The sequence below is a fragment of the Myxine glutinosa genome, chromosome 4 (assembly GCF_964187855.1).
Source record: "Myxine glutinosa chromosome 4, kmMyxGlut1.1, whole genome shotgun sequence".
In the NCBI taxonomy this organism is placed as follows: domain Eukaryota; kingdom Metazoa; phylum Chordata; class Myxini; order Myxiniformes; family Myxinidae; genus Myxine; species Myxine glutinosa.
Genome location: NC_136264.1, coordinates 155,117,099 through 155,139,253, shown reverse-complemented (window position 1 = coordinate 155,139,253; position 22,155 = coordinate 155,117,099). Strand labels below are relative to the sequence as shown.

The 22,155-nt window shown below is 43.9% G+C and overlaps 1 protein-coding gene across 4 annotated transcripts in view; it reads right to left on the bottom strand.

Moving 5' to 3' along the window:
- ABCG2 (ATP binding cassette subfamily G member 2 (JR blood group)) overlaps positions 1-22,155 on the bottom strand; it is a 179,038-nt gene that overhangs the window by 88,799 nt on the left and 68,084 nt on the right. For all 4 annotated transcript variants that reach the window (XM_078776648.1, XM_078776646.1, XM_078776647.1 and 1 more), the window contains one exon: positions 14,077-14,191. In XM_078776648.1, the coding sequence (XP_078632774.1) occupies positions 14,077-14,191 (115 nt within the window). The remainder of the gene's footprint in view (positions 1-14,076; positions 14,192-22,155) is intronic.

The window sequence follows — 22,155 nt, the reverse complement described above, 5'->3', positions numbered from 1 at the left end:
GTGGATCGCCATATGCAGATTCGCCACGGACCCACGATCGATGTTTCTATCCATGAATGTACCTGTTTGTTTGCGAACAAGTACGTTTTTCATGGAAGTCCTTCACGAACTTGCTGTTCATGTCTGATGTACAACTGAGGGTGCTGCAGGAATGTGGAATTTATTGATTTCATGCTTTAGCATTCGCCGTTTCTGCATTGTCTGTTTGCTTCTGGCCTCCCACCCGTGCATAGCACGGGTACCTCACTAGTATTTCATAATTGTGATTGTAAACAAAGAATACGGAGAAACAGCGTGAACAATGCATTCGCGCTTATTCTTCTTCAAAACATGATGGAGAAACTACTTCTAATGAGATTTCCAAGACATCAACGGAAAAATACCAACATAAATTTTGTAATTCCCTGCGTTTTTGACAATATACACCACTCAGATCTTCTTTAAACTCAACGAGAAACATTTTATTCAAACTGAAAACGTTATGGAGAAAATCTGCTTTTGATAATTCTTCTCCTTCAACTTGGAAAGCATTACGAATAAATTCAACCCTGAAACGGTCTATTTTTATTATGTTGGACAATGCTTCTGTTTGATAGACGTCATTTACTGATTTCCTCGCGGTCTCACAATTCAAACTGCCATCTTCGAACGATTAATTTGCAGTGATCACATTAAAATTGCACCGGGGGTTTGTGTTTTCAAATTTAATTTTAAAATAAAATTTAATTAATTTAATTTAATTTAATTTCCAATCTCTTCGATTCACCTTTTTAAATGTCTATGTGTTTGTACAGTCAGTATTATGTGGACAAAATCCCATATTCCTTATTTATTATTGTAAATAAATTATTATTAATCCCACGGTTAAGTGCACGTCCTTCCTCCTCTACTCCAACTAATGTCGGCAAACGGGAGGCCCAGTTTAACATCCATTCGAAGGACGGCAGTCACGGCACACACTCTGATGAATCACCCTTCCTGTGAAACACTGGGATGACAGTTTATAGCTGGACTGAGATTCAAACTCAGGCAAAACAGCCAAGAGGGGAGTGTGTGTACCTCAAAGTCTCGGCCATCCTGCCAGCCCAGGATGGGAATTAAAATGCTCCTTTTAAAATAGTAGCCCTTTTCGTCAAACTCAAGGAAAAATCCCTTTTCGTCCGAAAAACGAACAAACCACCGTATCTCAATCATTCAAACTCTAATGTCGACTGGTAGCTATAAACTCCCCATGGGAAAATATAATCTAGTCAAACATAATGTTTTTACAAACCAGCTATAAACACAATCATTGGGAATCATCCCTCCTTTCAGAATATCTCAATCCAACACCAAGCCGGCAGATCTTTTTTTTACATAGGTTCTTCAGAAAGTATTCACACCCCTTGACTTTCACATTTTGTTGTGTGACGGCCTGAATTTAAAATGGATTAAAATTAATTTTTCGTCACCGATCTCCACAAAACAATCCATAATGACAAAGTTAAAACATGTTTTTAGAAATCATTACAAATTTATTGAAAATGAGCTACAGAAATATCTAATTTACATAATAAGTATTCATGCCTTTGGCAGCTATTGCATCTTTGAGTATTCTTGGGTATGTCTGTATCAGCTTTGCACATCTGGATTTGGTGAGTTTCTCCTATTCTTCCTTGCAGATTTTCTCAAGCTATGTCAGGTTGGATGGGGTGCATTGGTGAACATCAATCTTCAGGTATTTCCACAGATTCTCAATGGGATTCAAGTCTGGACATTGACTGGGCCACTCAAGGGCGTTTGCACTCTGAAGCAGGTTCTCCTCAAGGATTTGCCTGTATTTGGCTCCATTCATCATTTCCTCTATCTTTACAAGTCTCCCAGTCCCTGACGCTGAAAAGCATCCCCATAGCATGATGCTGCCACCACCATGCTTCACAGTAGGGATGGTGTTAAATGGGTGATGAGCTGTGCTCGGTTTCCGCCAGACGTACCACTTGGCATTCAGGCCAAAGGGTTAAATTTTTGGCTTATCAGACCACAGAATATTTTGCCTCATGCTCTGAGTCTTTGAGGTGCCTTTTTGCAAACTCCAGGTGTGCTGTCATGTGCCTTTTTCTCAGGAGTGGCTTCATCTGGCCACTCTGCCATAAAGCCTAGATTTGTGGAGGGCTGCAGAGACTATTCTCCTTCAGGCAGGTTTTCTTATCTCAACCAAGGAACTCTGTCGTTCGGTCAAAGTGGTCAATGGGTTCATGGTCCAAGGTCCTTCTTGCCCGGTTGCTCAGTTTGGTCGGACCGGCAGCACTAGGAAGAGTCTGGGCAGTTCCATATTCTTTCCATTTCCTAATGATGCAGCTCACTGTGCTGTTAGGAACTTTCACCACTCTATAAATGGTTTTATACCCTTCCTAAGATCTATGCCTCCTCACAATTCTATCTCGGAGTTCTACGGAAAGTTCCTTGGACTTCATGGTGGAGTTTCTGCTCTGCCATGCACTTTCAGCTGTCGGACCTTGTATAGAAAGATGTGTTTGTTTATAAATCAAGTCCTATCAATTGAATTGTCACAGGTGGAATACAATCAAGTTGCAGAGATATCTGAAGGATGATCAAAGGAAAATGAATGCACCTGAGTTCAATTTGTAGTGTCATCGCAAAGGGGTTGAATACTTGTTGAATCAATAAATTTCAGCTTTTCATTTTTTATATTACTTTGCAAACATTTCTATTAATAAAATTCCACTAACATTATGGAGTATTATGCGTAGATTAGTGACAACAAATCTCATTTTAATCCATTTTTAATTCAGGCTGTAACACAACAAAATATGAAAAAGTCAAATGGTGTGAATACGTTGAAACTTGGTGGTTGTACTCAGAGTGTACTTGATAACAACTTAAGAAGTTTGGATGGTCACTTCCAACTTAAATTTTCCCACCCACCCCTCTTGCCACTCCCTTATGGAGCAGGTGTATCTAATCATTTAGAACTTTTAGTCAGGCAGTTTGTTATTAAATATGTGAGCTGAAAAGTATCACTTATCAAGGCTCTCTGTGTATCACTTATCAATGCATTGACACATTCTGTGTATTATCTCCTGATCCAATCATATTGCCAGGTTAGAAACATGACGATGAACAGAACCTTGGACTTTGGCCAAACTCCATTGCCCAAGTGCATCAGATAACTCACCCAGAAATGGGAGGTATGTATGACAGGTGGGAAACTAAATAGAAAAACATGAACTGACATGACATTCGCTGGATGAGGACAGTGCACATTCAGTTGGGGGAGGGTGTACCTTATGACTGCTTCTCATGACGTTAGGTATATTTGTTGTGATAGAATGCAAAAACATGAAAAATTATATCTACTGCCGATATTTAAGGCATAGTTAAACAGTATTTATCTGTTCTTACGATTTAGGCAAACTAAAATTGTCAAAACTCGACTGAAATGGGGAGTACAATTGGATCGTACTCCACATTTGGACTACGGAACGTGCGGATGGTGACATTTGCCAGCATTCTTCAGCCTCTCCTTGCTTCACACGTTCTGCAGTATACTTTCATCAACCTCCTGTTGATTCCATCCATTTTTCTACCTGTTTGCCAAAGTAGAGTGACACCAGCCTTCATGACTAGTTTTTTTACGTCAACAAAACTTGCTGAAGAGGGAAAGGGTTTGTCCATGATGGCGGTCCATGGGGAATGATCGGTACTCTGATGAATCCGGGCAGCAGGGAAGAATTGGGAAAATTTGGCCCTCGACTTGCGTTGGGGGTACAACCACCACGAAGAGGTGTCCCAAATAGTTGTTAAAATGGTGGTAGTACAAGTTGCTGTGCATGAATGGAATATTTTGCTTGAGTTGAGATTTCATTGTGCTTTTGTTTAATGTCATTGAATTTGTTTGATTTTAAATGTTCGATGTATTTGTGTAACCTGTGTCAAATTTAACAATTTATAATGTTGCAATTGGTTTGTCCTGCAACATCTGTGAAGTCGTACACTCACCAAACGAGAGCAAAATATTCAAAATTTTGGATGTACGAGGATTGGGATGAAAATAATGCCTCATATTTCATTTCTCACCAATTTTTTTTTTTTTTTTTTTTGTATACATAATCGAGGCTCGTGAAAGAGCTAACATTTATCACACAAACAAATCAAACAGACAAACAAACAAAGTATATAAAAAGGGGAGCGGTAGACAAGATGGGGAGAGAATGGGAAGCTGGGGAAGGGGAAATTGATACTATAAGAGGAGCTGTGTGCGTGTCCACGTGTCCGTGCGAGTTCCACCCATTGGAGGACAGTTCACCTGACTCCACCCACAATTTCTACACCACTGCCACCATATTTCTGTACTCCGCATAGGTCTGAGGTTTCATAGGCCTCTTTTGTAAGGCTCACGCTTTCTGACTCTCTCACGTCTTCATCTTAACTCAAATTGAATATCTAATTTCTTTTTTCATCGTGGCTAAGATGGTTATGACTCGGTTGCAAAAAATGGGGAGAACATTGTACGGATATTGATGTTTTAAAAGGCAAAATGCATTTTAAAAGCCATTTCAGGCTGGGTGCGATATGGAGAGGGGGTAGAAGAGAGGAGGAAGGGGCGGATAGGGTGAGTGGAGTGTGCCGGCAGGGGCAGATTGAGGTGGGTAGAGGGGGGCAGCATGAGGAGGAGGGGGAGAACAGTGTGAGGAGGAGGGAGGGTGGACAGAGCTGTTGTTTGGTATGCAGCCTTGCCTGTTGGTTGCATCATTTTCTGGAAGTGTTACTGTGCTCTGATGCAGTGCCCCTGTTACCAGTAAGCGCTGCTACTCAATTTGCTGACCTCAGAAGGATGACAGGCTGAATGTAACCATTTGGTGTTAATTAAACGGAACAACAGGGGCTTGATCTCAAGACCCTGGGATCTTAAACCAGCCACTTTAACCGTTCAGCCAACACCAGGCTTTTTGTTTAGGTGAGATGCCAATTGTAAAAGTTGAGGGGGTAAAAAAAAGTGAGAAGCATTAATATTGAACAGTATTTGGATTTTAAGCCATGTGGAAGGGATGGCGAGTGATGGGGAAGTTTCTGGCAACCTCTGGATATTGAACCATCTCATATGTATGAGCAGTTTACAGAAGGTGGGGCTTTCCTGCATCTTTGACTGAGTATATATGAATAGTGTAGCAGTGTAAGACTGGAAAAGATGATCCAGTCATTATTTGCTTTGATTTGCTCTACTGATTGACTGCAGTGCCATGTCATGCTGTTGAGTTTGTGTATCTCTTGCATTATATATTTTAAATAAATGTAAATTTGGACTACATCTGACAGCCGATTGGACATCGATTGATTTAAGAACCTTGGGCTTTGTGACACTTATATTCCTGGTCAACCGACAGTAAAGAGCCCCATGCAATCTACAGGTTATTTAAATCAAGAAAGAGATGCTTGTATATGGTGATGATTTGTCTTTAGCAGCCACAATTATTCCCACCTTGGAATTGGCAGGGAAAGTATTTGGCCAAAGTCTATCATAAACCGGCTGGTCCAACGTGACTTTCGTCTCAGTGGGTTAGAACAGGAATATTGAATTTGGCCAGGGTGCCAGACAAGGACACCTTCAAATCTTTTACGTCCACCAACTACTGTCAGCAGACCAGCTGCCTAGTACGATGTCCAGCTGTTGGACGGCACACACATTGATGCCTCACTCTGCCTGCGAAACACCAGCTTAACAGTTTATAGCTGGGTTGAGATTCAAACCCAGGCTAGACATCCAGTTCACAGAGGCGAATGAGATAATTATTACATCCAAGCTGAAAAACTCAAAAACACGAGTCTCTCGGTTAAAACGCAACTTGAAATGTATTTCATAAGAAGATGGCCACAGACTATCTGACTACAACGGATGTAATGAGGTATAAAACACTCATTTAAAAAAAATCTTATTAACTTAAATGAATGGCAGTAAAGAGAAATTGTTATTCTTTTTGCCACATGGAAATATAAGCCAGAATTGTCCAAAAATTCACACAAGCAAATGATTTTAGATGGTCAGTCAACTCTTCAAACAAACCAAAACGTGTGAAGTCACTGCTTACCATTCAAATAATAATTCACCAAATGTCTGTCCGTCCGTTTGTCCGTCCGTTCGAAGGTACCGCAAAAACGGCTGAACCGATCGCAACAATATTTTGGGTGGGTAATCCTGGGATCTCCTGGAGTAAAATAAGGCTATATTGTTTTTCCAATTTCAGCTTTGGCCTCCAGTATTTTCAGGTTTGGACTCCCGCATAACGTTTTTTCCCGGGTGCCGCACAAACGGCTGCACAGCTGCACTGCACAGCTGCACCGATCGGACAAAGACCTTTTATAAGGACATGGGTTGAATCCCTGCTTGAGAGAATGCCAACCCCCTCCCCGCCATCACGGCCGTCTCTCCAACTCACAATCCCACGAGATATGCGGAAAGGACGATCCAAAACCAATTATCTTATTTTTGATTCGTATATAAACATCATTAAAAGTAAATAATGACCTCACCCAAAGTTCAAACGACATGCGTTTAATCTCTACATGAGAGAATTCCACATAGCTATTTGGGCGGTGTATAAGTTAACAGATCGCTGTCTCCATCGATCTTGCCGAGGCAGTAACACCTATCAGCTCAAAATCCTTTTAACTGTTGACTTGGTAGTTTTTACAATGAAGGAAACATTAACAATATTGTTAAAAGTTTATTTTGTGATTAATTTGTGATTGGAGTTATGTTGTTTGGAATTTAAAAAAAGAGGTATTGAGTTCAAGTGAATGACGACATGCCGTGATGGTTTCTACTTTCTAAACGTGAACTTCGTGATCGCCATATGCAGATTCCCCATGGACCCACGATCGATGTTTCTATACGTGAACGTACCCGTTTGTTTGCGAACGGGTACGTTTTTCATGGAAGTCCTTCACGAACTTGCTGTCCATGACTGACGTACGACTGACGGTGCTACAGGAATGTGGAATTTATTGGTTTCATGCTTTAGCATTCGCCGTATCTGCATTGCCTGTTTGCTTCCGGCATCCCACCCGTGCATCCATAAAGTTTTAACTGCACACATTTCAGGAACATGATTTGCTGTGACTTGTATGAAAGAACGTGAATCATCTTGAACGTTACTCCACTTCATTTGCCTTCATATATTTTATGCTAAAATCTTTATGTGCTTTCCAGGTGATGTGCATTTTCCACGATATAAAATGATTGCCTCTTACAACACCTGAAAGCAGAATAGCTGATCATTTAGGCTCAACAGCTGGCAATTTGTAACAATAGAACCTTCATAATATTCCAGCATCTGTCTCAAAATACTTGGAAAGACAATCAAAAACAACGTTGAGGCTTGGCGACTATGAAAAATATCCAAATCAGCTAACACTTGTCAATCGCCGAACACAAATCACTCGACAGCAGTTGGTCATGTCCTGGTAAGATCAGGGATAACCCTCACGCCAGTCAGTGTTTCGTCAGATTTTGGCAGTTTTGGTCAGGTCAGTCTTTTGTGACTGCCACTGGTAACATGTAACCCAGTGCTACATGCCACATGGTTGGGTTGTTGGCAACAAAACCGACACCCTCACTGGCTTTGCCAGTGCGGAGGGTGACCGTGACACCCTATCAGGACCAAAGACAACACCTGTAAAAGGGCGGATGAGCTCCCGAAGGGAGCCAACAGCCATCCAGTAAAGAGATGTTGTCTCCTAAAAAACACCTATCTAATTTGGACCGGTTCGAGTCACATCAACAACAACAACAACATGCATTTTAAAGGCCATTTTCACTGCTAGAGCGGGGGTTAGCCTTGCGGTCCCCATGACAATCTTCTCCATTTTGCCCTATTTTCTGCATCTCTCCTTGTTAACCCCCTTGCCCGCATTTCTTCTTCCACCATCTTTAGCCAAGTCTTTCTCGGTCTGCCCCGTCTTCTACTTCCTTCTACATTCATTTCCATCACTCTTCTCAACCAGTCACTTTCATCCTTCCTCAACACATGACCAAACCATCTCAACCTGTTCCTCTTCACAGCATCAATCACAGGCTCCATTCCCATCATCTTTCGCAATTCATCATTTGTCTTCCTCTCTCTCAACGATACTCCGCACATCCGTCGAACCATTCGCATTTCCACCCTTTCCAACCTTCGTTGCTGCTCTACATTCATTAACCATGTCTCGCTCCCATAAATCACAACACTTCTCACACATGCAGCATACACCTTTCCCTTCAGCTTCAACGACACTCCCCTCATCATCAGCACGCCACTCAGTTCCCGAAACTTCTTCCATGCACATCTCACTCGAGCAACCGTTGCCGAGTCTGATCCACCTTCTCCATTCAGCATGTCTCCGAGGTAGCAAAATGTTTTCACACCTTCCAGCTTCACGCCGTCTCCAAGATCCAACTCAACATTTCCTCCATCTGCAGCTCCCTCTGTGCACACCTTACATTTGAATGTAGCTGCCACACTGGTTAATGACCCTGTCAGACCACTACATTTTTGATGAACCCACTCAGCGCACATTGTACACTGAATGGAGTTCACTCCGACACCCTTCCTACACACAGCACAGGGCCACTTTCCAGTTCTTCCCACCTCACCACATGCTTTACCACTTGCCATCACCTTCGTCTTTCCGATATTCACCTTCAGACCTTTTGTCTCCACACATTACTTCCACGTGTTCATCTTTTCCTTCAGTCCATCCATACTTTCCGCAATCAACACCAGATCATCTGCATACAACAACTCCCACGGTAAACCCTCCTTTACGTTCTGAGCCAGCACCTCCATCACAGCTTCAAATAGTAGTGGACTTAGTACCGACCCCTGATGCACTCCCACCTTCACCTCAAACTCACCACTGTTCCCGTCCTTCGTCCTTACAGCTGTGCGCGCTCTTTTGTACATTGCCATCACTACTCTGATCAACCATTCCTCCACTCCTAACTTCCTCAATGCCCATGTCAATACTTTGCGTGGAACCCGATCGAATGCTTTCTCCAGATCAACAAACCCAAGAAACAACTTCTTCCTCTTCTCCATGTACTTCTCCTGCAACTGCCTCACAATGAAAAGCACGTCTGTCGTTCCTCTTCCTGGCATGAATCCAAACTGCATTTCGTCGATCTTCACTTTCTTCCTTATCCTCCTCTCCAACACCCTTTCCAATACCTTCATTCCATGCTCCAATAACTTTATCGCTCGGTACGAGCCACACTCCAGAGGGTCACCTTTCCCCTTGTATAGAGGGACGAGGGTACTCAGTTCCCAATCCACTGGAATGCGGCCTTCTTTCAGCACCAGATTACAGATCTCTGTCATTCTCTTCACACCCCCAACTTCCTGCTGCCTTCAACATATCTCCCACAACTCCCGTCGGCCCTCCCGCTTTTCTACCCTTCATTGCTTTTATCGCTTCCTCAACTTCCTTCTCAGTTATCTTCTCTGCCGGTCCTAAAACTGGGTTACTCTCTATGTTGCCATCCCATTCATTCTCTGTATTCAACAGCATTTCCATATATCTTTTCCATCTTCCTTTAATTCCATCTGGGTCGACAACGATTTGTGCCACTTCATCCTTCAAGCAACTCACCCCCATCACATCACACCTCTCTTTCGCTATCTGCTTTGCAATCCTGAATACTGCTTTCTGACCCTCTTCCGAATCCAAGCGTTCTCCGAACATTTTCCTGCATGCCTCCTGCGCCTTTGCTACCTCCTTCTTTGCAGCCTTCCTGGCTGCCTTATAACTTTCATGCTCTGCTGTTTCTGCTCCCGTACCCTTCGCCTTCTGCCACTCCTTGAACTTCTTCCTCTTCTCATCAATCCTCTTTCCAACTTCATCATCCCACCACCATGTTTCCCAGTGCCTCGGTGGTCCTTTTGTCCATCCACATACCTCACCAACGGCTCCCAACAGACTAGCTTTCATTGACATCCAACCACTTTCAAGCTCAACCACATTATCCTCTACCCTACTCAGCCTCTCTTTTAATGCCTCCCTTACTGTCACCTCTTTCAACCTCCACACCTTCATTCTCGGTTGGTACTTCACCTGCCGAGCTCTCCTCGCACCTTTCACCCTTACGTCGCAGACAACCAAGTGGTGCTGTGAAACAGCCTCCTCCCCCGGGATCACCTTTGTGTCCCGGAGGTGCCCCCTATCTCGCCTACGCACCATCAGGTAGTCAACGGTTGTCGTCGACCCACCTGACGTGTATGTAACAAGCTTATTATCCTCTTTATGGAACTGAGTATTACAAATCAACAAATCAGCTCCATCAGCAAACTCCAAAATCCTTTCACCTTCTCCATTTCTCACACCATATCCGTAACCCCCATGAACTCCCTCAAAACCATCCATACTCCTTCCCACATGTCCATTTAGGTCTCCTCCTACCACAACAACTTCCTCATCTTTCACGTTTTCCATCAGCTTCTCTATCGCACACCAGAACTTGTCCTTCTCTTCATCGCTTCGACCAACCTGCGGAGCATATCCCGAGATGACATTCACCAAGAGCTTTCCAATCATCATTTTCACCATCATCAACCTATCACTCACTCTAGTCACACTCACCACACTGTCTACAAACTCCTCAGAAAACAGGACACCAACACCATTCACGCCCTCCGGGCACCCTTGCCACACAAACTTGTATTTCTGTCCCTGCCTACCCTTCACCATTCTCACACCACTTCCCTTCCATCTCGTCTCTTGCACACAACATATGTCCACTCTTCTTCTGACCAATACTTCCACCACTTCTCCTGATCTCCCTGTCATTGTCCCTACATTCCATGTCCCAAACCTCAGAAACCGATCTCCACTTCGGGCTGCACCCTGCCCATATGTACTTGTAATTGTCATGGTTCTCTTTTTGAGGCAATGTTTTTATAGCCGGATGCCCTTCCTGACGCCAACCCTCTTAGTCGCCTCTTACGACACGCAGGGATACGGTGTACCTATTCTTATCCAGGGTGCACACTGGGAGAGTCACATCAAAGACTGACAATCCCTATCGGTTAGCATCCACGGGGAGGAGGAAATTCCTCCTGAGGAAATGCTCCGCTGAGTACGGTGAGAAAAGCGGCGCCATTTTTATGACGTCGCTGGTACCCAGAGTATCCCGGGAAGTGACGGTAGTGACGGCACTTCCCCCAAGCTCAGTGGCTGTGTTAAGTGTTTGTCTCGTCAGTATGTCCGTGTGTGTGTGAGTTCTATTAGGAGCCTTAGTCCATGTATAAAAAAGAAAAGAAAAGAAAAAAAAGACCATTTAGTAAATTATTGAAAAGACACAAAAATGTCCCAATGGGCAATGGAGCTTTTCTTGTAACACATTCATTACAATTATGGCCCCATCAGTCAACATCCTTCAAACAGCCAATCCATTAAAGTAATGTATTATCATTTAACGTTTTAAAGGTTTTCCATTGGGTGGAATATGCTTTCAATTTTGGGCTGAACACTTTTTACCAACTTGGTCTCTCAAAAAATTATTTCCAGCCAATTGTCATTCAAAATCTGAATCATCCCACCGAGTTCTCCTGAACTCCTCAAGTGCCTCCCATGAGCCTGCTACACCTGAATTTGGTAATTTGATTTCCTCTTGTGGTCAGGATTGAAAGATTTTCCCATTGTGGACATATCCCAATCTAACACAAACATTACCAGGGTCATGCTGCTCCCCCGCCACTTGAACTGTTCTTCATGGCAAGGTCTATGTGACAGTACAGGATGATTGCAAATGTCTTGGTTGATGCATCACCTTTGAATGGTATTTCTTTAGTCTCTTTAGCTAACAATCCATTTGAATTCAGGCAACATACATCATCAACAATTGCCAAAAATGCTTGGTCGATCTGATGACCTCAAACTCCCCTCTGGGTGTTATCTATCTATAATTCCAGTAATCTCTGTGTGTGTGTGTGTGTGTGTGTGTGTATGTGTGTATGTCTGTGTGTTTGTCTGTGACCGCTGTTTCTCGACAACCACGGGTCCGATATACTTGAAACTTGCCAGGTATATTGCTGGGGACCCGAGGATGTGCCTTTTCAAGGTTTCATATTAATCGGACAAGTAGTTACCGAGCTATGTCCAAAAAACGATTCAACCAATCAGAGAGCAGCGAGCTATCACGTGTGCCGAACGTGCCGAACAGACTCTGCCTCGGACGGCACATTTGAGAGCGTATTCATTTATTTCACGTTGGCAAACTATGTTGGCGTTAAACTATGTTTTAAAACTAATTAAAACTAATTTGCGATTCTTTCGCTTTCCTGCGCGTTTGTGCACGCTATGGCGATTTCTTTACCAAACTCCGCAAGCCGTTCGCTTTGGACCAAACCATTTCATGTAAATAGAGGGGGGGGATTGTCACCGTACTCGCAAGCCGTTCGCTTTGGACCAAACCATTTCATGTAAATAGAGGGTGGGGATTGTCACCGTACTCGCAAGCCGTTCGCTTTGGACCAAACCATTTCATGTAAATAGAGGGGGGGGATTGTCACCGTACTCGCAAGCCGTTCGCTTTGGACCAAACCATTTCATGTAAATAGAGGGGGGGGATTGTCACCGTACTCGCAAGCCGTTCGCTTTGGACCAAACCATTTCATGTAAATAGAGGGGGGGGGGATATAATTTTAGATATATATATAGTACGGGCATGCCCTAGTGATAATAATAATACTAATATGGTGGAACTACCTAAGGGCTGTTGCCACCACCAACAATTCTGTTACATTACACAGTCCTGCTTATGGTGAGATATCGTTAAAACAGAACACATCATTTGCTCTGGTCCCTCCTGCTATTTTGCAAGGCCACTAATCAATCTGAGCTCACTGGAATCCGCAATTAATGTCCCGTGATTGGTCAGAAGGCCAACATGAGTTAATGCATTTTCAGTTTATTCAATACCACTGCGCACTCTCATTTTCAGTCAAATTTGGAATTTGTTTCCAATCATTTTGTGCAGTAGCCAAGTTATGCCGATAAAACCTTGAATGATTAATGTGTAAAAAGAGCACAGGCCTCCAGGAAACGTTGTTCCAGACTGACAGGCCTCAGGAAACTTTACCACGGCCTATAATGTGGCTCACAATCTGGATTTTGTTCTTGACCCAACCATAAACTATTGAACCGGTGCTCTGCAGGCAAGCATAATATTTAAAAAAGTGCACCATATGTCAGATGGGACATTAACAAGGGGACCTGCATTGATTGCTGGAAGCTGATTCTTCTTCGTTTGTATGCAGCATAAGGTTGCATCATTGGCTTAGGGCACGGCTGCGTTGTTGATGCAATGCTCCCCTGGTTAGGACAGGAATTTTGAATTTGGCATGGTGCCGAAAAAAGCTCGCCTCCTCTTCGCAAAGGACACCATAGGATATTTAACATCCACCAGCAAGTGCTGGCAGATGGGGCGCCCGTTTTACGTCAATCCGGGAGACGGCACACATATTGATGAATCACCCTGCCTGTGATGAAAGCTTATAGCTGGGTCGGGATTTGAATCCAGGCTAGACAGCTAAGAAGTGAGTATGCGTTTCTCTCGGCCATCCTGTCAGCCATGTTGGACGATAGAGATCGCAACTTGCTTTGGGACAAACATGGAGTAACTTATCGCCAGCACCCTGAATCAATTCCAAGTTACTGCCCTGACCTATACAAGGGGCACTGCATCAGCAGCACAGCCAGGTCCCAATTGATGATGCAACTTGAAGCCAAGTGCTGGGTGGACAAGAAAAAGGAATAACAAACCATTGATGATGCAGCTGTGACAGTATTAGAGTGAAGGGATGAGGAGGGGGAAGAGAAGACTTAGCACTCCCTTTGCTGATAGGGCACAGAGAATGAGATGATGGAGTGGGGGACGGGGGTGGGCGGGAGTGGGGGTAATGGAGGAGGGGGGTGGGGAGGGAGAGGGAAGGGGGAAGAGGGCAGGTGCAGGATCAAGGTTGACTAGCCACAATTTTTTTGTTAAACTTATTTTAGAACATCCCTTGTGCAAAAACAAAACTGTACATTTTTGAAACGCACCTGCACGACGTAGCCGGATCTGCATTTAAAGTCTGGAGGTAGTGGGACTCCATCTACAAGAACATCTCCAGACAGCCCTGAAGGATGCTTGCGGCCAGCCAGGATGTCCAGGAGGCTAGAAAGAATTGTGCAGTGGAGTTATGAGTGACACAGCATGCCAAGCACAGACGCTAACATGAAAGGAACCGCACTGAGGTCGTATGTTGTTGTAAAGAAGAAATAAAAACTTTTTCGTGGCTCTTTGGCTATCCTATTGTGTTACCTCAAATACTTCTGAAATACATTCAGGAAGTTGATATGCATTTTATGCCTCCACCGACGAAGTCGCCGGAGGCATTATGTTTTCAGGTTGTCCGTCCGGCTGTCCGTGATAGGTTTTCGTTACCGCAATAACATGAGAACGGCTGAAGGGATCTTGGTCAAACTTAGTGCAGGTATGTATAATGAGGTAAAGATGAACTGTTTAGATTTTGGGGTCACTATGTCAAACGCCAAAGGTCAGAGGTCATGTTAGGTAAAAACTCCTGTTACCGCGATAACTTGTGAACCAGTGATGGGATTCTGACCAAATTTGGTACAATTATGTACAATGATGTAAAGATGAACTGATTCGATTTTGGGGCCACGAGGTCAAAGTCTGAAATGGGACTATAACTTGAGAACGGCTAAAGTGATCTAATTCAAACTTGGTACAGGTATGTATAATGATGTAAAGATTAACTGTTTCGAATTTAGGGTCAAGAGGGCAAAGGTCAAAGTCTGTAATAGGTCTATAACTTGATAACGGCTGAAGCGATCAAATTCAAACTGAGTACAGCTATGTATAATGATGTAAAGATGAACTGATTAGATTTTGGGGTCAAGAGGTTAAAGGTCATGTCAGGTAAAGATGTGATAACTTGAGAACAGCTGAAGGGATTTAAATCAAACTTTGTACAAGTATTATAATGATGTAATAATGTGGGGGGAGGCATATCGGTCGACGTCGTGACGGCGATGAGTGTTGTTCTAGTTTTAATATATAAAATTGACCGATTCAAGTGCTTGGGAAAAATTGTAACATAACATACAAAACTAGAACGGCACCCAGGAGAGAGCATACCTCCGCCAGGTGAACAGTTTACGTTTTGTATCCTAGAGTAGACCAGAAATTCACAATACAGAATCACATTTAATCAAAATCATCCGTCCACAACTTTTTGAGATATCCTGCTTTGTATCGTTTTTGGCCCTATCTCCCAATGGTGAAGAATCAGTTTAAAAATTCTAGTAGCCGGATCCGGATCCGAATCTTCAACAAAATCTAATCATTTCGCCCATGTCACATACGCTACCTCTCTGCCAAATTTCGTCCGAATCCGTCTGCAACGTTTTGAGATATCTTGTTCACAAACAAACAAACGGACAGACAGGGGTGAAAACATAACCTCCATCCACCTTTTGTGGCGGAGGTAATGATGTCCAATATGGCTGCAAAACATAAAATCACCTACATATCTGCCAGAAAACCCTCTTTGGTGAAACTACCAAAATCAAGACTCTCCGCTCACCTTCACTCTTTCATTCCTCTTTTTTCCCGCCTCTGGAACAAACTCCCACAATCTATTCAATCCCACTCCTCCCTCCAGGTCTTCAATACAGGTGTTCATCACTATCTCGTATCTTCCCCCATCCAAAACCTTGATCTTTTCTACCCCCGTTAAAACACCAAATCCACCTCTTTCAATCTCCAACTTCTTTCCTGAAATTCCTAGTAGTGTTAATTTGCTTTATACTGTGTACCTGTACACCTCCACCCCTCCCCCTAACCCTCTCCCTTCCACAGATCTACCGACGTCCATGTTCTCTACTGCTGTTGTGCTTGTATGTTTTCCTCTCTCTCCTGCTCCCTTTATTGTATGTTTGTGTCCGTGCATGTTTTCATGTTTAATGTGTTAGCTCTTACACGAGCCTCGATTCTGTATACAATAAAAAAAAAATCTGCTTGCATTTTCGGTCAAATATTTCGTTAAAGCGTCCACTCAATGTCTGGGTGATTTGTGGTTCCACCGGCCAAGTCATACCAAAGATTTAAAACATGGTAGGTGCTGCTTCCTTGCTTGAATCACAGCATTTGAAAGGACAGAGCTTGTAAAAAAAAATGCTGGGAAGGCAATGGCAAAGCACCCAGGATAATCCTTGCCTAAAAACTGCCTCGAAACCACCAATGCTCAGTAAAGAGTATGGTACATGACAAATCAAAACTTCAGACAAGGGTCCAAACCAATATAACTGATGCCAAAGGTTTCATTTATTGACAACATAATTGCTACATTTATTGTTAAGTAACAATTAAACATGAACAGTATGCGTGACCGGATGCCATCCGCAGTCAATAAGCAACCTTATGGCATCTCTTAAATGAAAATGCTATGCACCCCCCCCCCCCCCCCCCCTCACAGTGCAACTGCAGAATTACCAAATAGAAGTTTAAGACTGTGTCAAGGACAGGCTCAAGTGTCATGATGTGGAATATGTAGAAACATTGGACCGTTTCTAGTCACTAAACTTCAGTAAAGAAACCAGCAGAATGAAGTGTGAATGGGGATTTTGGAGTCAAATAAGCTGATGCGCAGTTCATTCAAGTCCCTGATGGCCAAGGGTTAAAGCATGTAAACAGAAGGGGAAAGGAAGCTCGAGGTGTTATTTGTATCCCACACACAACGTCCGCATGGGATAGATTGACCCTGACTACGAAAGGTAACATTTCGCAGAAGATACAACGGTCATGTTTACTGATGCATAAGGGTGATGGCGATGACGGGAGTGATAGACACCACAAAGACAGTGACATGTCTGAGAGCATGTAAGTGACACCATGATGATGTACAAAAGCTAGTTGAAGAATTGACACAGTTTCAAGTACTTGAACATGCTCAAATATACCTGGTAGGCATATCAACAACAGAGGTAGTTCCAGATGACATTAAATACGACCTTGAAACTGCTGCTGAAAGAGGAAAGCAGAGTTTACATAGTTTGTCAACAGGCTTATTGAGAAACCCAGCGAATTTCACAGCAGTCGTCGCAAAACGAATTCCAAAACTATGACAAACATTCACACTGTCACAGTCAGCACAGACCAAAAAAAAAAAAACTGCTACTGTGAAGGCAGACCATGATATTTCCTGAACAATCATAAATGCAGACGAGGCTGGAAGTGATATTGACATAGACTCCAAACTGGAAAGGGAGCTATATCCTACGCTTTTCACTTGCAAATACTGCTGGAAAATTGAGACCAACTAATAAAGCACATGATGGAGTCATTCTTTCAGAAGGTGGTGCTTCACACAAGGTCTTGCCATTGCTGACATGCAAACATCTCTGACACCTTTACAAACAGTACAACTTCCAGTTTCTAAAATAAACAAGCGTTACGCCTAGGTCCCCCGTCGGTGAAGTGATGTGAGTTGACAAAGTGAACGACGCAAGGCGGCCATCTTGGATTTTGACGTGGCGACCCAATTTTCAATAGCGTTCTTCCTTATGCCTAGATACACCCACACACCAGATTAGAAGTTAGTAATTCGTTTATTAGTCCCCCTACCAGTGCACACCGGAGGGGACGATAGGTTTGCACGCCGTTCCTCCGTCTGTCAGTCCGTCAGTCTGTCACGCAAAGAACAGTTTTCCGGACTTTTTTTCTAAACTCGTAATGCTAATGATTTCAAACTTGGCACATGGTTTCCTCATAAGTTACAGATCAAGTTCGAACTTCACGACGTTTCGATCATTTTTGACAAAGTTATGGCACTTTGAACTTTGGGAATTCTGATGATCCTTAACTCAGTGCCATTTTAAGTTTTAATCTCCTTTAAAAAAGATTCTCTGCAATAATAGGACCGATTGAGATCAAATTTTCACCGTAGGGGGGACTCGGTCTGTAGAATATTTTAATGTTAATTATGATGTCAGAGGTCACGTGGTTCGGCCGCCATATTGTTTTTCATGAAAACACGAAAACCCCTTTTTCTCTGCAACGGCTGAACAGATTGAGGCCAAACTTTGCAGGCAGAATCGCATACCCATGACAAACAAAAAAGTCAGCGAGCATGACGTCATGCATCACATGGTTTCAGAGTTATGACGTTTTTGAGCATGAAGCTTTAAAACCGAGCCCCTCCCTAATTTTTGAACCAATCGAGGGGAAACTTCACAGATCTGTTCAGCATGTCAGTCTACTAAAATGTCCTTTTGGAATTGGCAATAGGGCACGTGGTTTGGCAGATATCGTTAATTAAACGAAAATGAAAAAAAAAAAAAGGATATCTCTTGTTTATTCTAGAGTTCTCCTCAAGCCGCACCACGCACCCTCAGCCTCGTCTCGCGAACGTCAAAAGCGCGACACAGCGCAAGCTTTCGGGAGGGGCGGAGCCAAGCCGAGCAACATATATATACACATCGATCATTGATCGTGAACCAGAAAATATAATAAATTACTGATATTTAGTGACTCGAAAGGTTCTTTATCAACAACTTATTTTGTCGTGCTTCTGCTGACCTGTCTGCAAGATGTATAAATCGAAGTCCCGAGTGCAAATCACAGGTGAGCCCGTCCTGAGGTAATTATCGATTGGGAACGATTCAGAACCTGTGGGTAAATAACCCTTGGTAATTTCCCCAACAGTTTTCCGGATGACAGACTGCCGGTAGGGGACATGTATTGCAGCGCAATACTCAGAATGCTAGTTTTTCCAAGATATTCCGCTCACAAGGTTCAGACATACATGGCGGCGGCCATCTTGGATTTTGACGTGGCGACCTAATTTTCAATAGGGTTCTTCCATATGCCTTGTTGCACCCACACACCAAATTAGAATTCGGTCCTTCGCTTACGCACGCACGCACGTCCGCACGCATGGATGCACGCACGCACGGACGGACGCACACACGGACGGAGGGGAAAACCATAGTCCCCCTTTCGCTCCGCGGTGCGATGGGGGACAATAAATGCACCAAAGTGGACATAGTGTACTGTGAACAATCAATGAAGAGTGGAACACACCAATCTCGCACTGAAAATCAAGGCATATCCGTAGAATTATTAGAAACCAGCATGTTGAGTTTCCTGATAACTTGAAGAACTTCGTTTCTTGAGATTAAAACAAAGCAAACCTTACGAGATGCCTTTGTGAACAGCTTCTTTTTACATCACCCCTGGTGATGCCAAAGAGCGAGTGGTTGGAGGAGGCTTTGCAAATATTGAGCAGACATTTTCCTCTGTTCATCTTGATGTGTTTGGACCCTGTTCCGCAAGTGAGGAAGCAGATACACAAATCTTACTTCATGCCAAGGATGCCAGTGATGCTGGATTTCAGCAAGCCAATGGTTTGTATGGTGTCCTCTCAACAGCATCCATTACCTGTTGACTGTGGTTATCGTATGATAGATAATGTGTTGAAACCATGCCAAGTGACCAGGCAAACGCTGTCTATTCAATGTGCTCAACTGAAAATATGCAACAATACACAGCCAGGCTTTGAATGCAAAACAAGGCGGTGTGCTTGTACAAAGGTCACTGCTGTACCAAAAGCTGTGGCTAGCCTGCCTCCATGCATTGGTTCCTACTGGGCCATGCTGAAACAGCTTGGGTACTTCTGTCTTGTCTGCCTCTTTGGTCTGGAATGGTTGAAGGCGAATGAGATATATAATTAAGGAATCTCCTAATCGTTCGTTGGTTAGTGGGCATGGTATCGGTAGTGGGTAAGGGGTTTGTTGCATCAAAATTATTATTGCTTCTTGTGTATTCCCTCCCCCCTGGGGACCATTTTTCTTCAACATTCTTGGTCTCGGGGTGAAGTTGGGTGGTCGTGATCACTTTTGTAATTTGGCATGTCCGTTAAAGGACTGATTTGGTACGGTGACCAGAGCCTCATAAAATACGGTGTCATCCACCTCATCAGCTCCCCTCGACCATTAATCAGTAATCAGGCCCACAGCACCAAATGAGCACAACATATACGTTGGCTCCATTGTCCCATTAGTAGGGTATTATGGCAGTGGACACGTGATCTGACTTTGGCCCATTGAACCAGTCAGCAGTTGTGGCTGCTGTTGGCGCAACCCACCGGAATTCTGAATGGGAAACTGGAACGGTCAATTGGCTACAACATTCCGCTCCTTCCTTATGACATTCCATGGAACTAAGTTGTTTGTCATAGCCGATCAGAAGCTGCTGATGAGATTGCTCAGTGGATTCGTGCAGCATGTTGCTATTAATCCCTTCTCAGATCTTCCAAAGGGGATCACATTATCAGCACTGGTTCACTCCGACCTGTGCTGCTGTGATTTTTTTTTGTATACAAGACCGAGGCTCAGGTAAGAGCTAACATTAATTACAAAAAAAAAAAACGCACACAAAACATACAATAGAAGGGAGCGGGAGACGAGATGGGGAGAGAGAGGGAAGCACACAAGTTTAACAGCAGAGAACAAGGACATTGGAAGATCTGTGGAAGGGAGAGGGGAGGAGGCATTGGGGGGGGGGGGGGGGTGGGAGAGGTATAAAACACAAGGACACTGTTCGGTCTTCCAGGAAAGAAGTTGGTATTTCAAAAAGTGGATCTGGGGTGAATTAATGGGGGTAGAAAAGATCAAGGTTTTGGATGGGGGAAGATAAGAGATGGTCGTGAACAGCTGTTTTAAAGACCTGGAGGGAGGAGTGGGATTGAAGAGAGTGTGGGAGTTTGTTCCAGAGTGGGAGTAAAGAGGAATGAAAGAGTGAAGGTGAGCAGAGAGTCTTGATTTTGGCAATTTCACCAGAATAGGGTTGGTGGCAGATCTTGTGCGACCTGTAGGAATATTTGGGGGACAGAGCACAGAGAGAGCTGGGGGAGCAGGGCCGGAGAGGAGTCGGTAGAAGACAGAAAGACCACCTACCTGCCTGCGGTGAGTGAGTGAAAGGCCCTCACAATCAGCTTCATTGTGGGAGATTCCAATGATTCTGAAAGCTTTGGTTTCAAGGGCGTGAAGCCGAGCTAGGTGTGAGGCAGGAGCACCAGCCCAGAGGGGAGAGCAGTATTCCATTGAGCTGTGGATGAAAGCCTTGTATGTGGTGAGGAGCTCAGGTGTGCCAAGGAAGGACTTCACACGATGGATGATGCCCAGTCGGCGACTGGCTTTGGAGGCCAGCTTGGAAATGTGGTTTTCCCAGCAAAGATCATGGCAGATTGTGAGACCCAAAAGCTTGAGTGACAAAACTTATTGGAGAGGATTGTTGAGAAAGTGGATGGGAGGGTTGTCCAGTCGGTCTTTTCGGAGAGACATAGTAAGAGTGTGAGATTTGTCAGGATTGAAAGACATGTTCCACTTGTTTGACCAGCCTGTGATTTTGTCCAGGTCTGCAGAGAGTGAGGAGGCTGCAGACTGCCGATCTGAGGGATGAGGAATGGAGCAGCAGAGAGTGGAGTCATCAGCAAAGAGATAGAGATTTTCCAGAGAGTCGGAGAGATCATTGATGAAGACCAGAAAAAGCACAGGGCCCAGAACACAACCTTGGGGAACTCCAGCCTTGAACAGGAAGGGGAGATGAGAGAAATCCATTCAGGGCCACACGTTGACTACGACCAGAGAGGAAGTCCGCAAGCCATGTGTGGAGATTTCCATGGATACCATAGGAGGAGAGTTTGGTGAGCAGAGCAGGGTGCCAGACCGTATCGAAAGCACATGATATGTCAAGGGAGACAGCTCTGATTTCCTGTTTGGCATTCAGGACCTCCATCCATTGTTGAGACAGCAGAAGCAGCATGTCCAGAGTAGAGTGACCTGGTCTAATACCAAATTTGTGATCAGAGATCAAGCCATTGGAGAAGAGGAAGGATTTGATATCCGAAGCAATGATGGATTCCATGACTTTGCTTATAATTGGGAGCAGGCTGATTGGTCTGTAGTTACAAGGATCGTGTTTAGCATCTTTTTTGTGTGAAGTGGTAATGTTGGCTTGAGTGACAGATTCCAATGTGACAATTTCTCCCTCACTTTTGTGATCCTTCGCTGACCTTGACCACCAACTGATAATATGCTCACTCTGGTCACCAA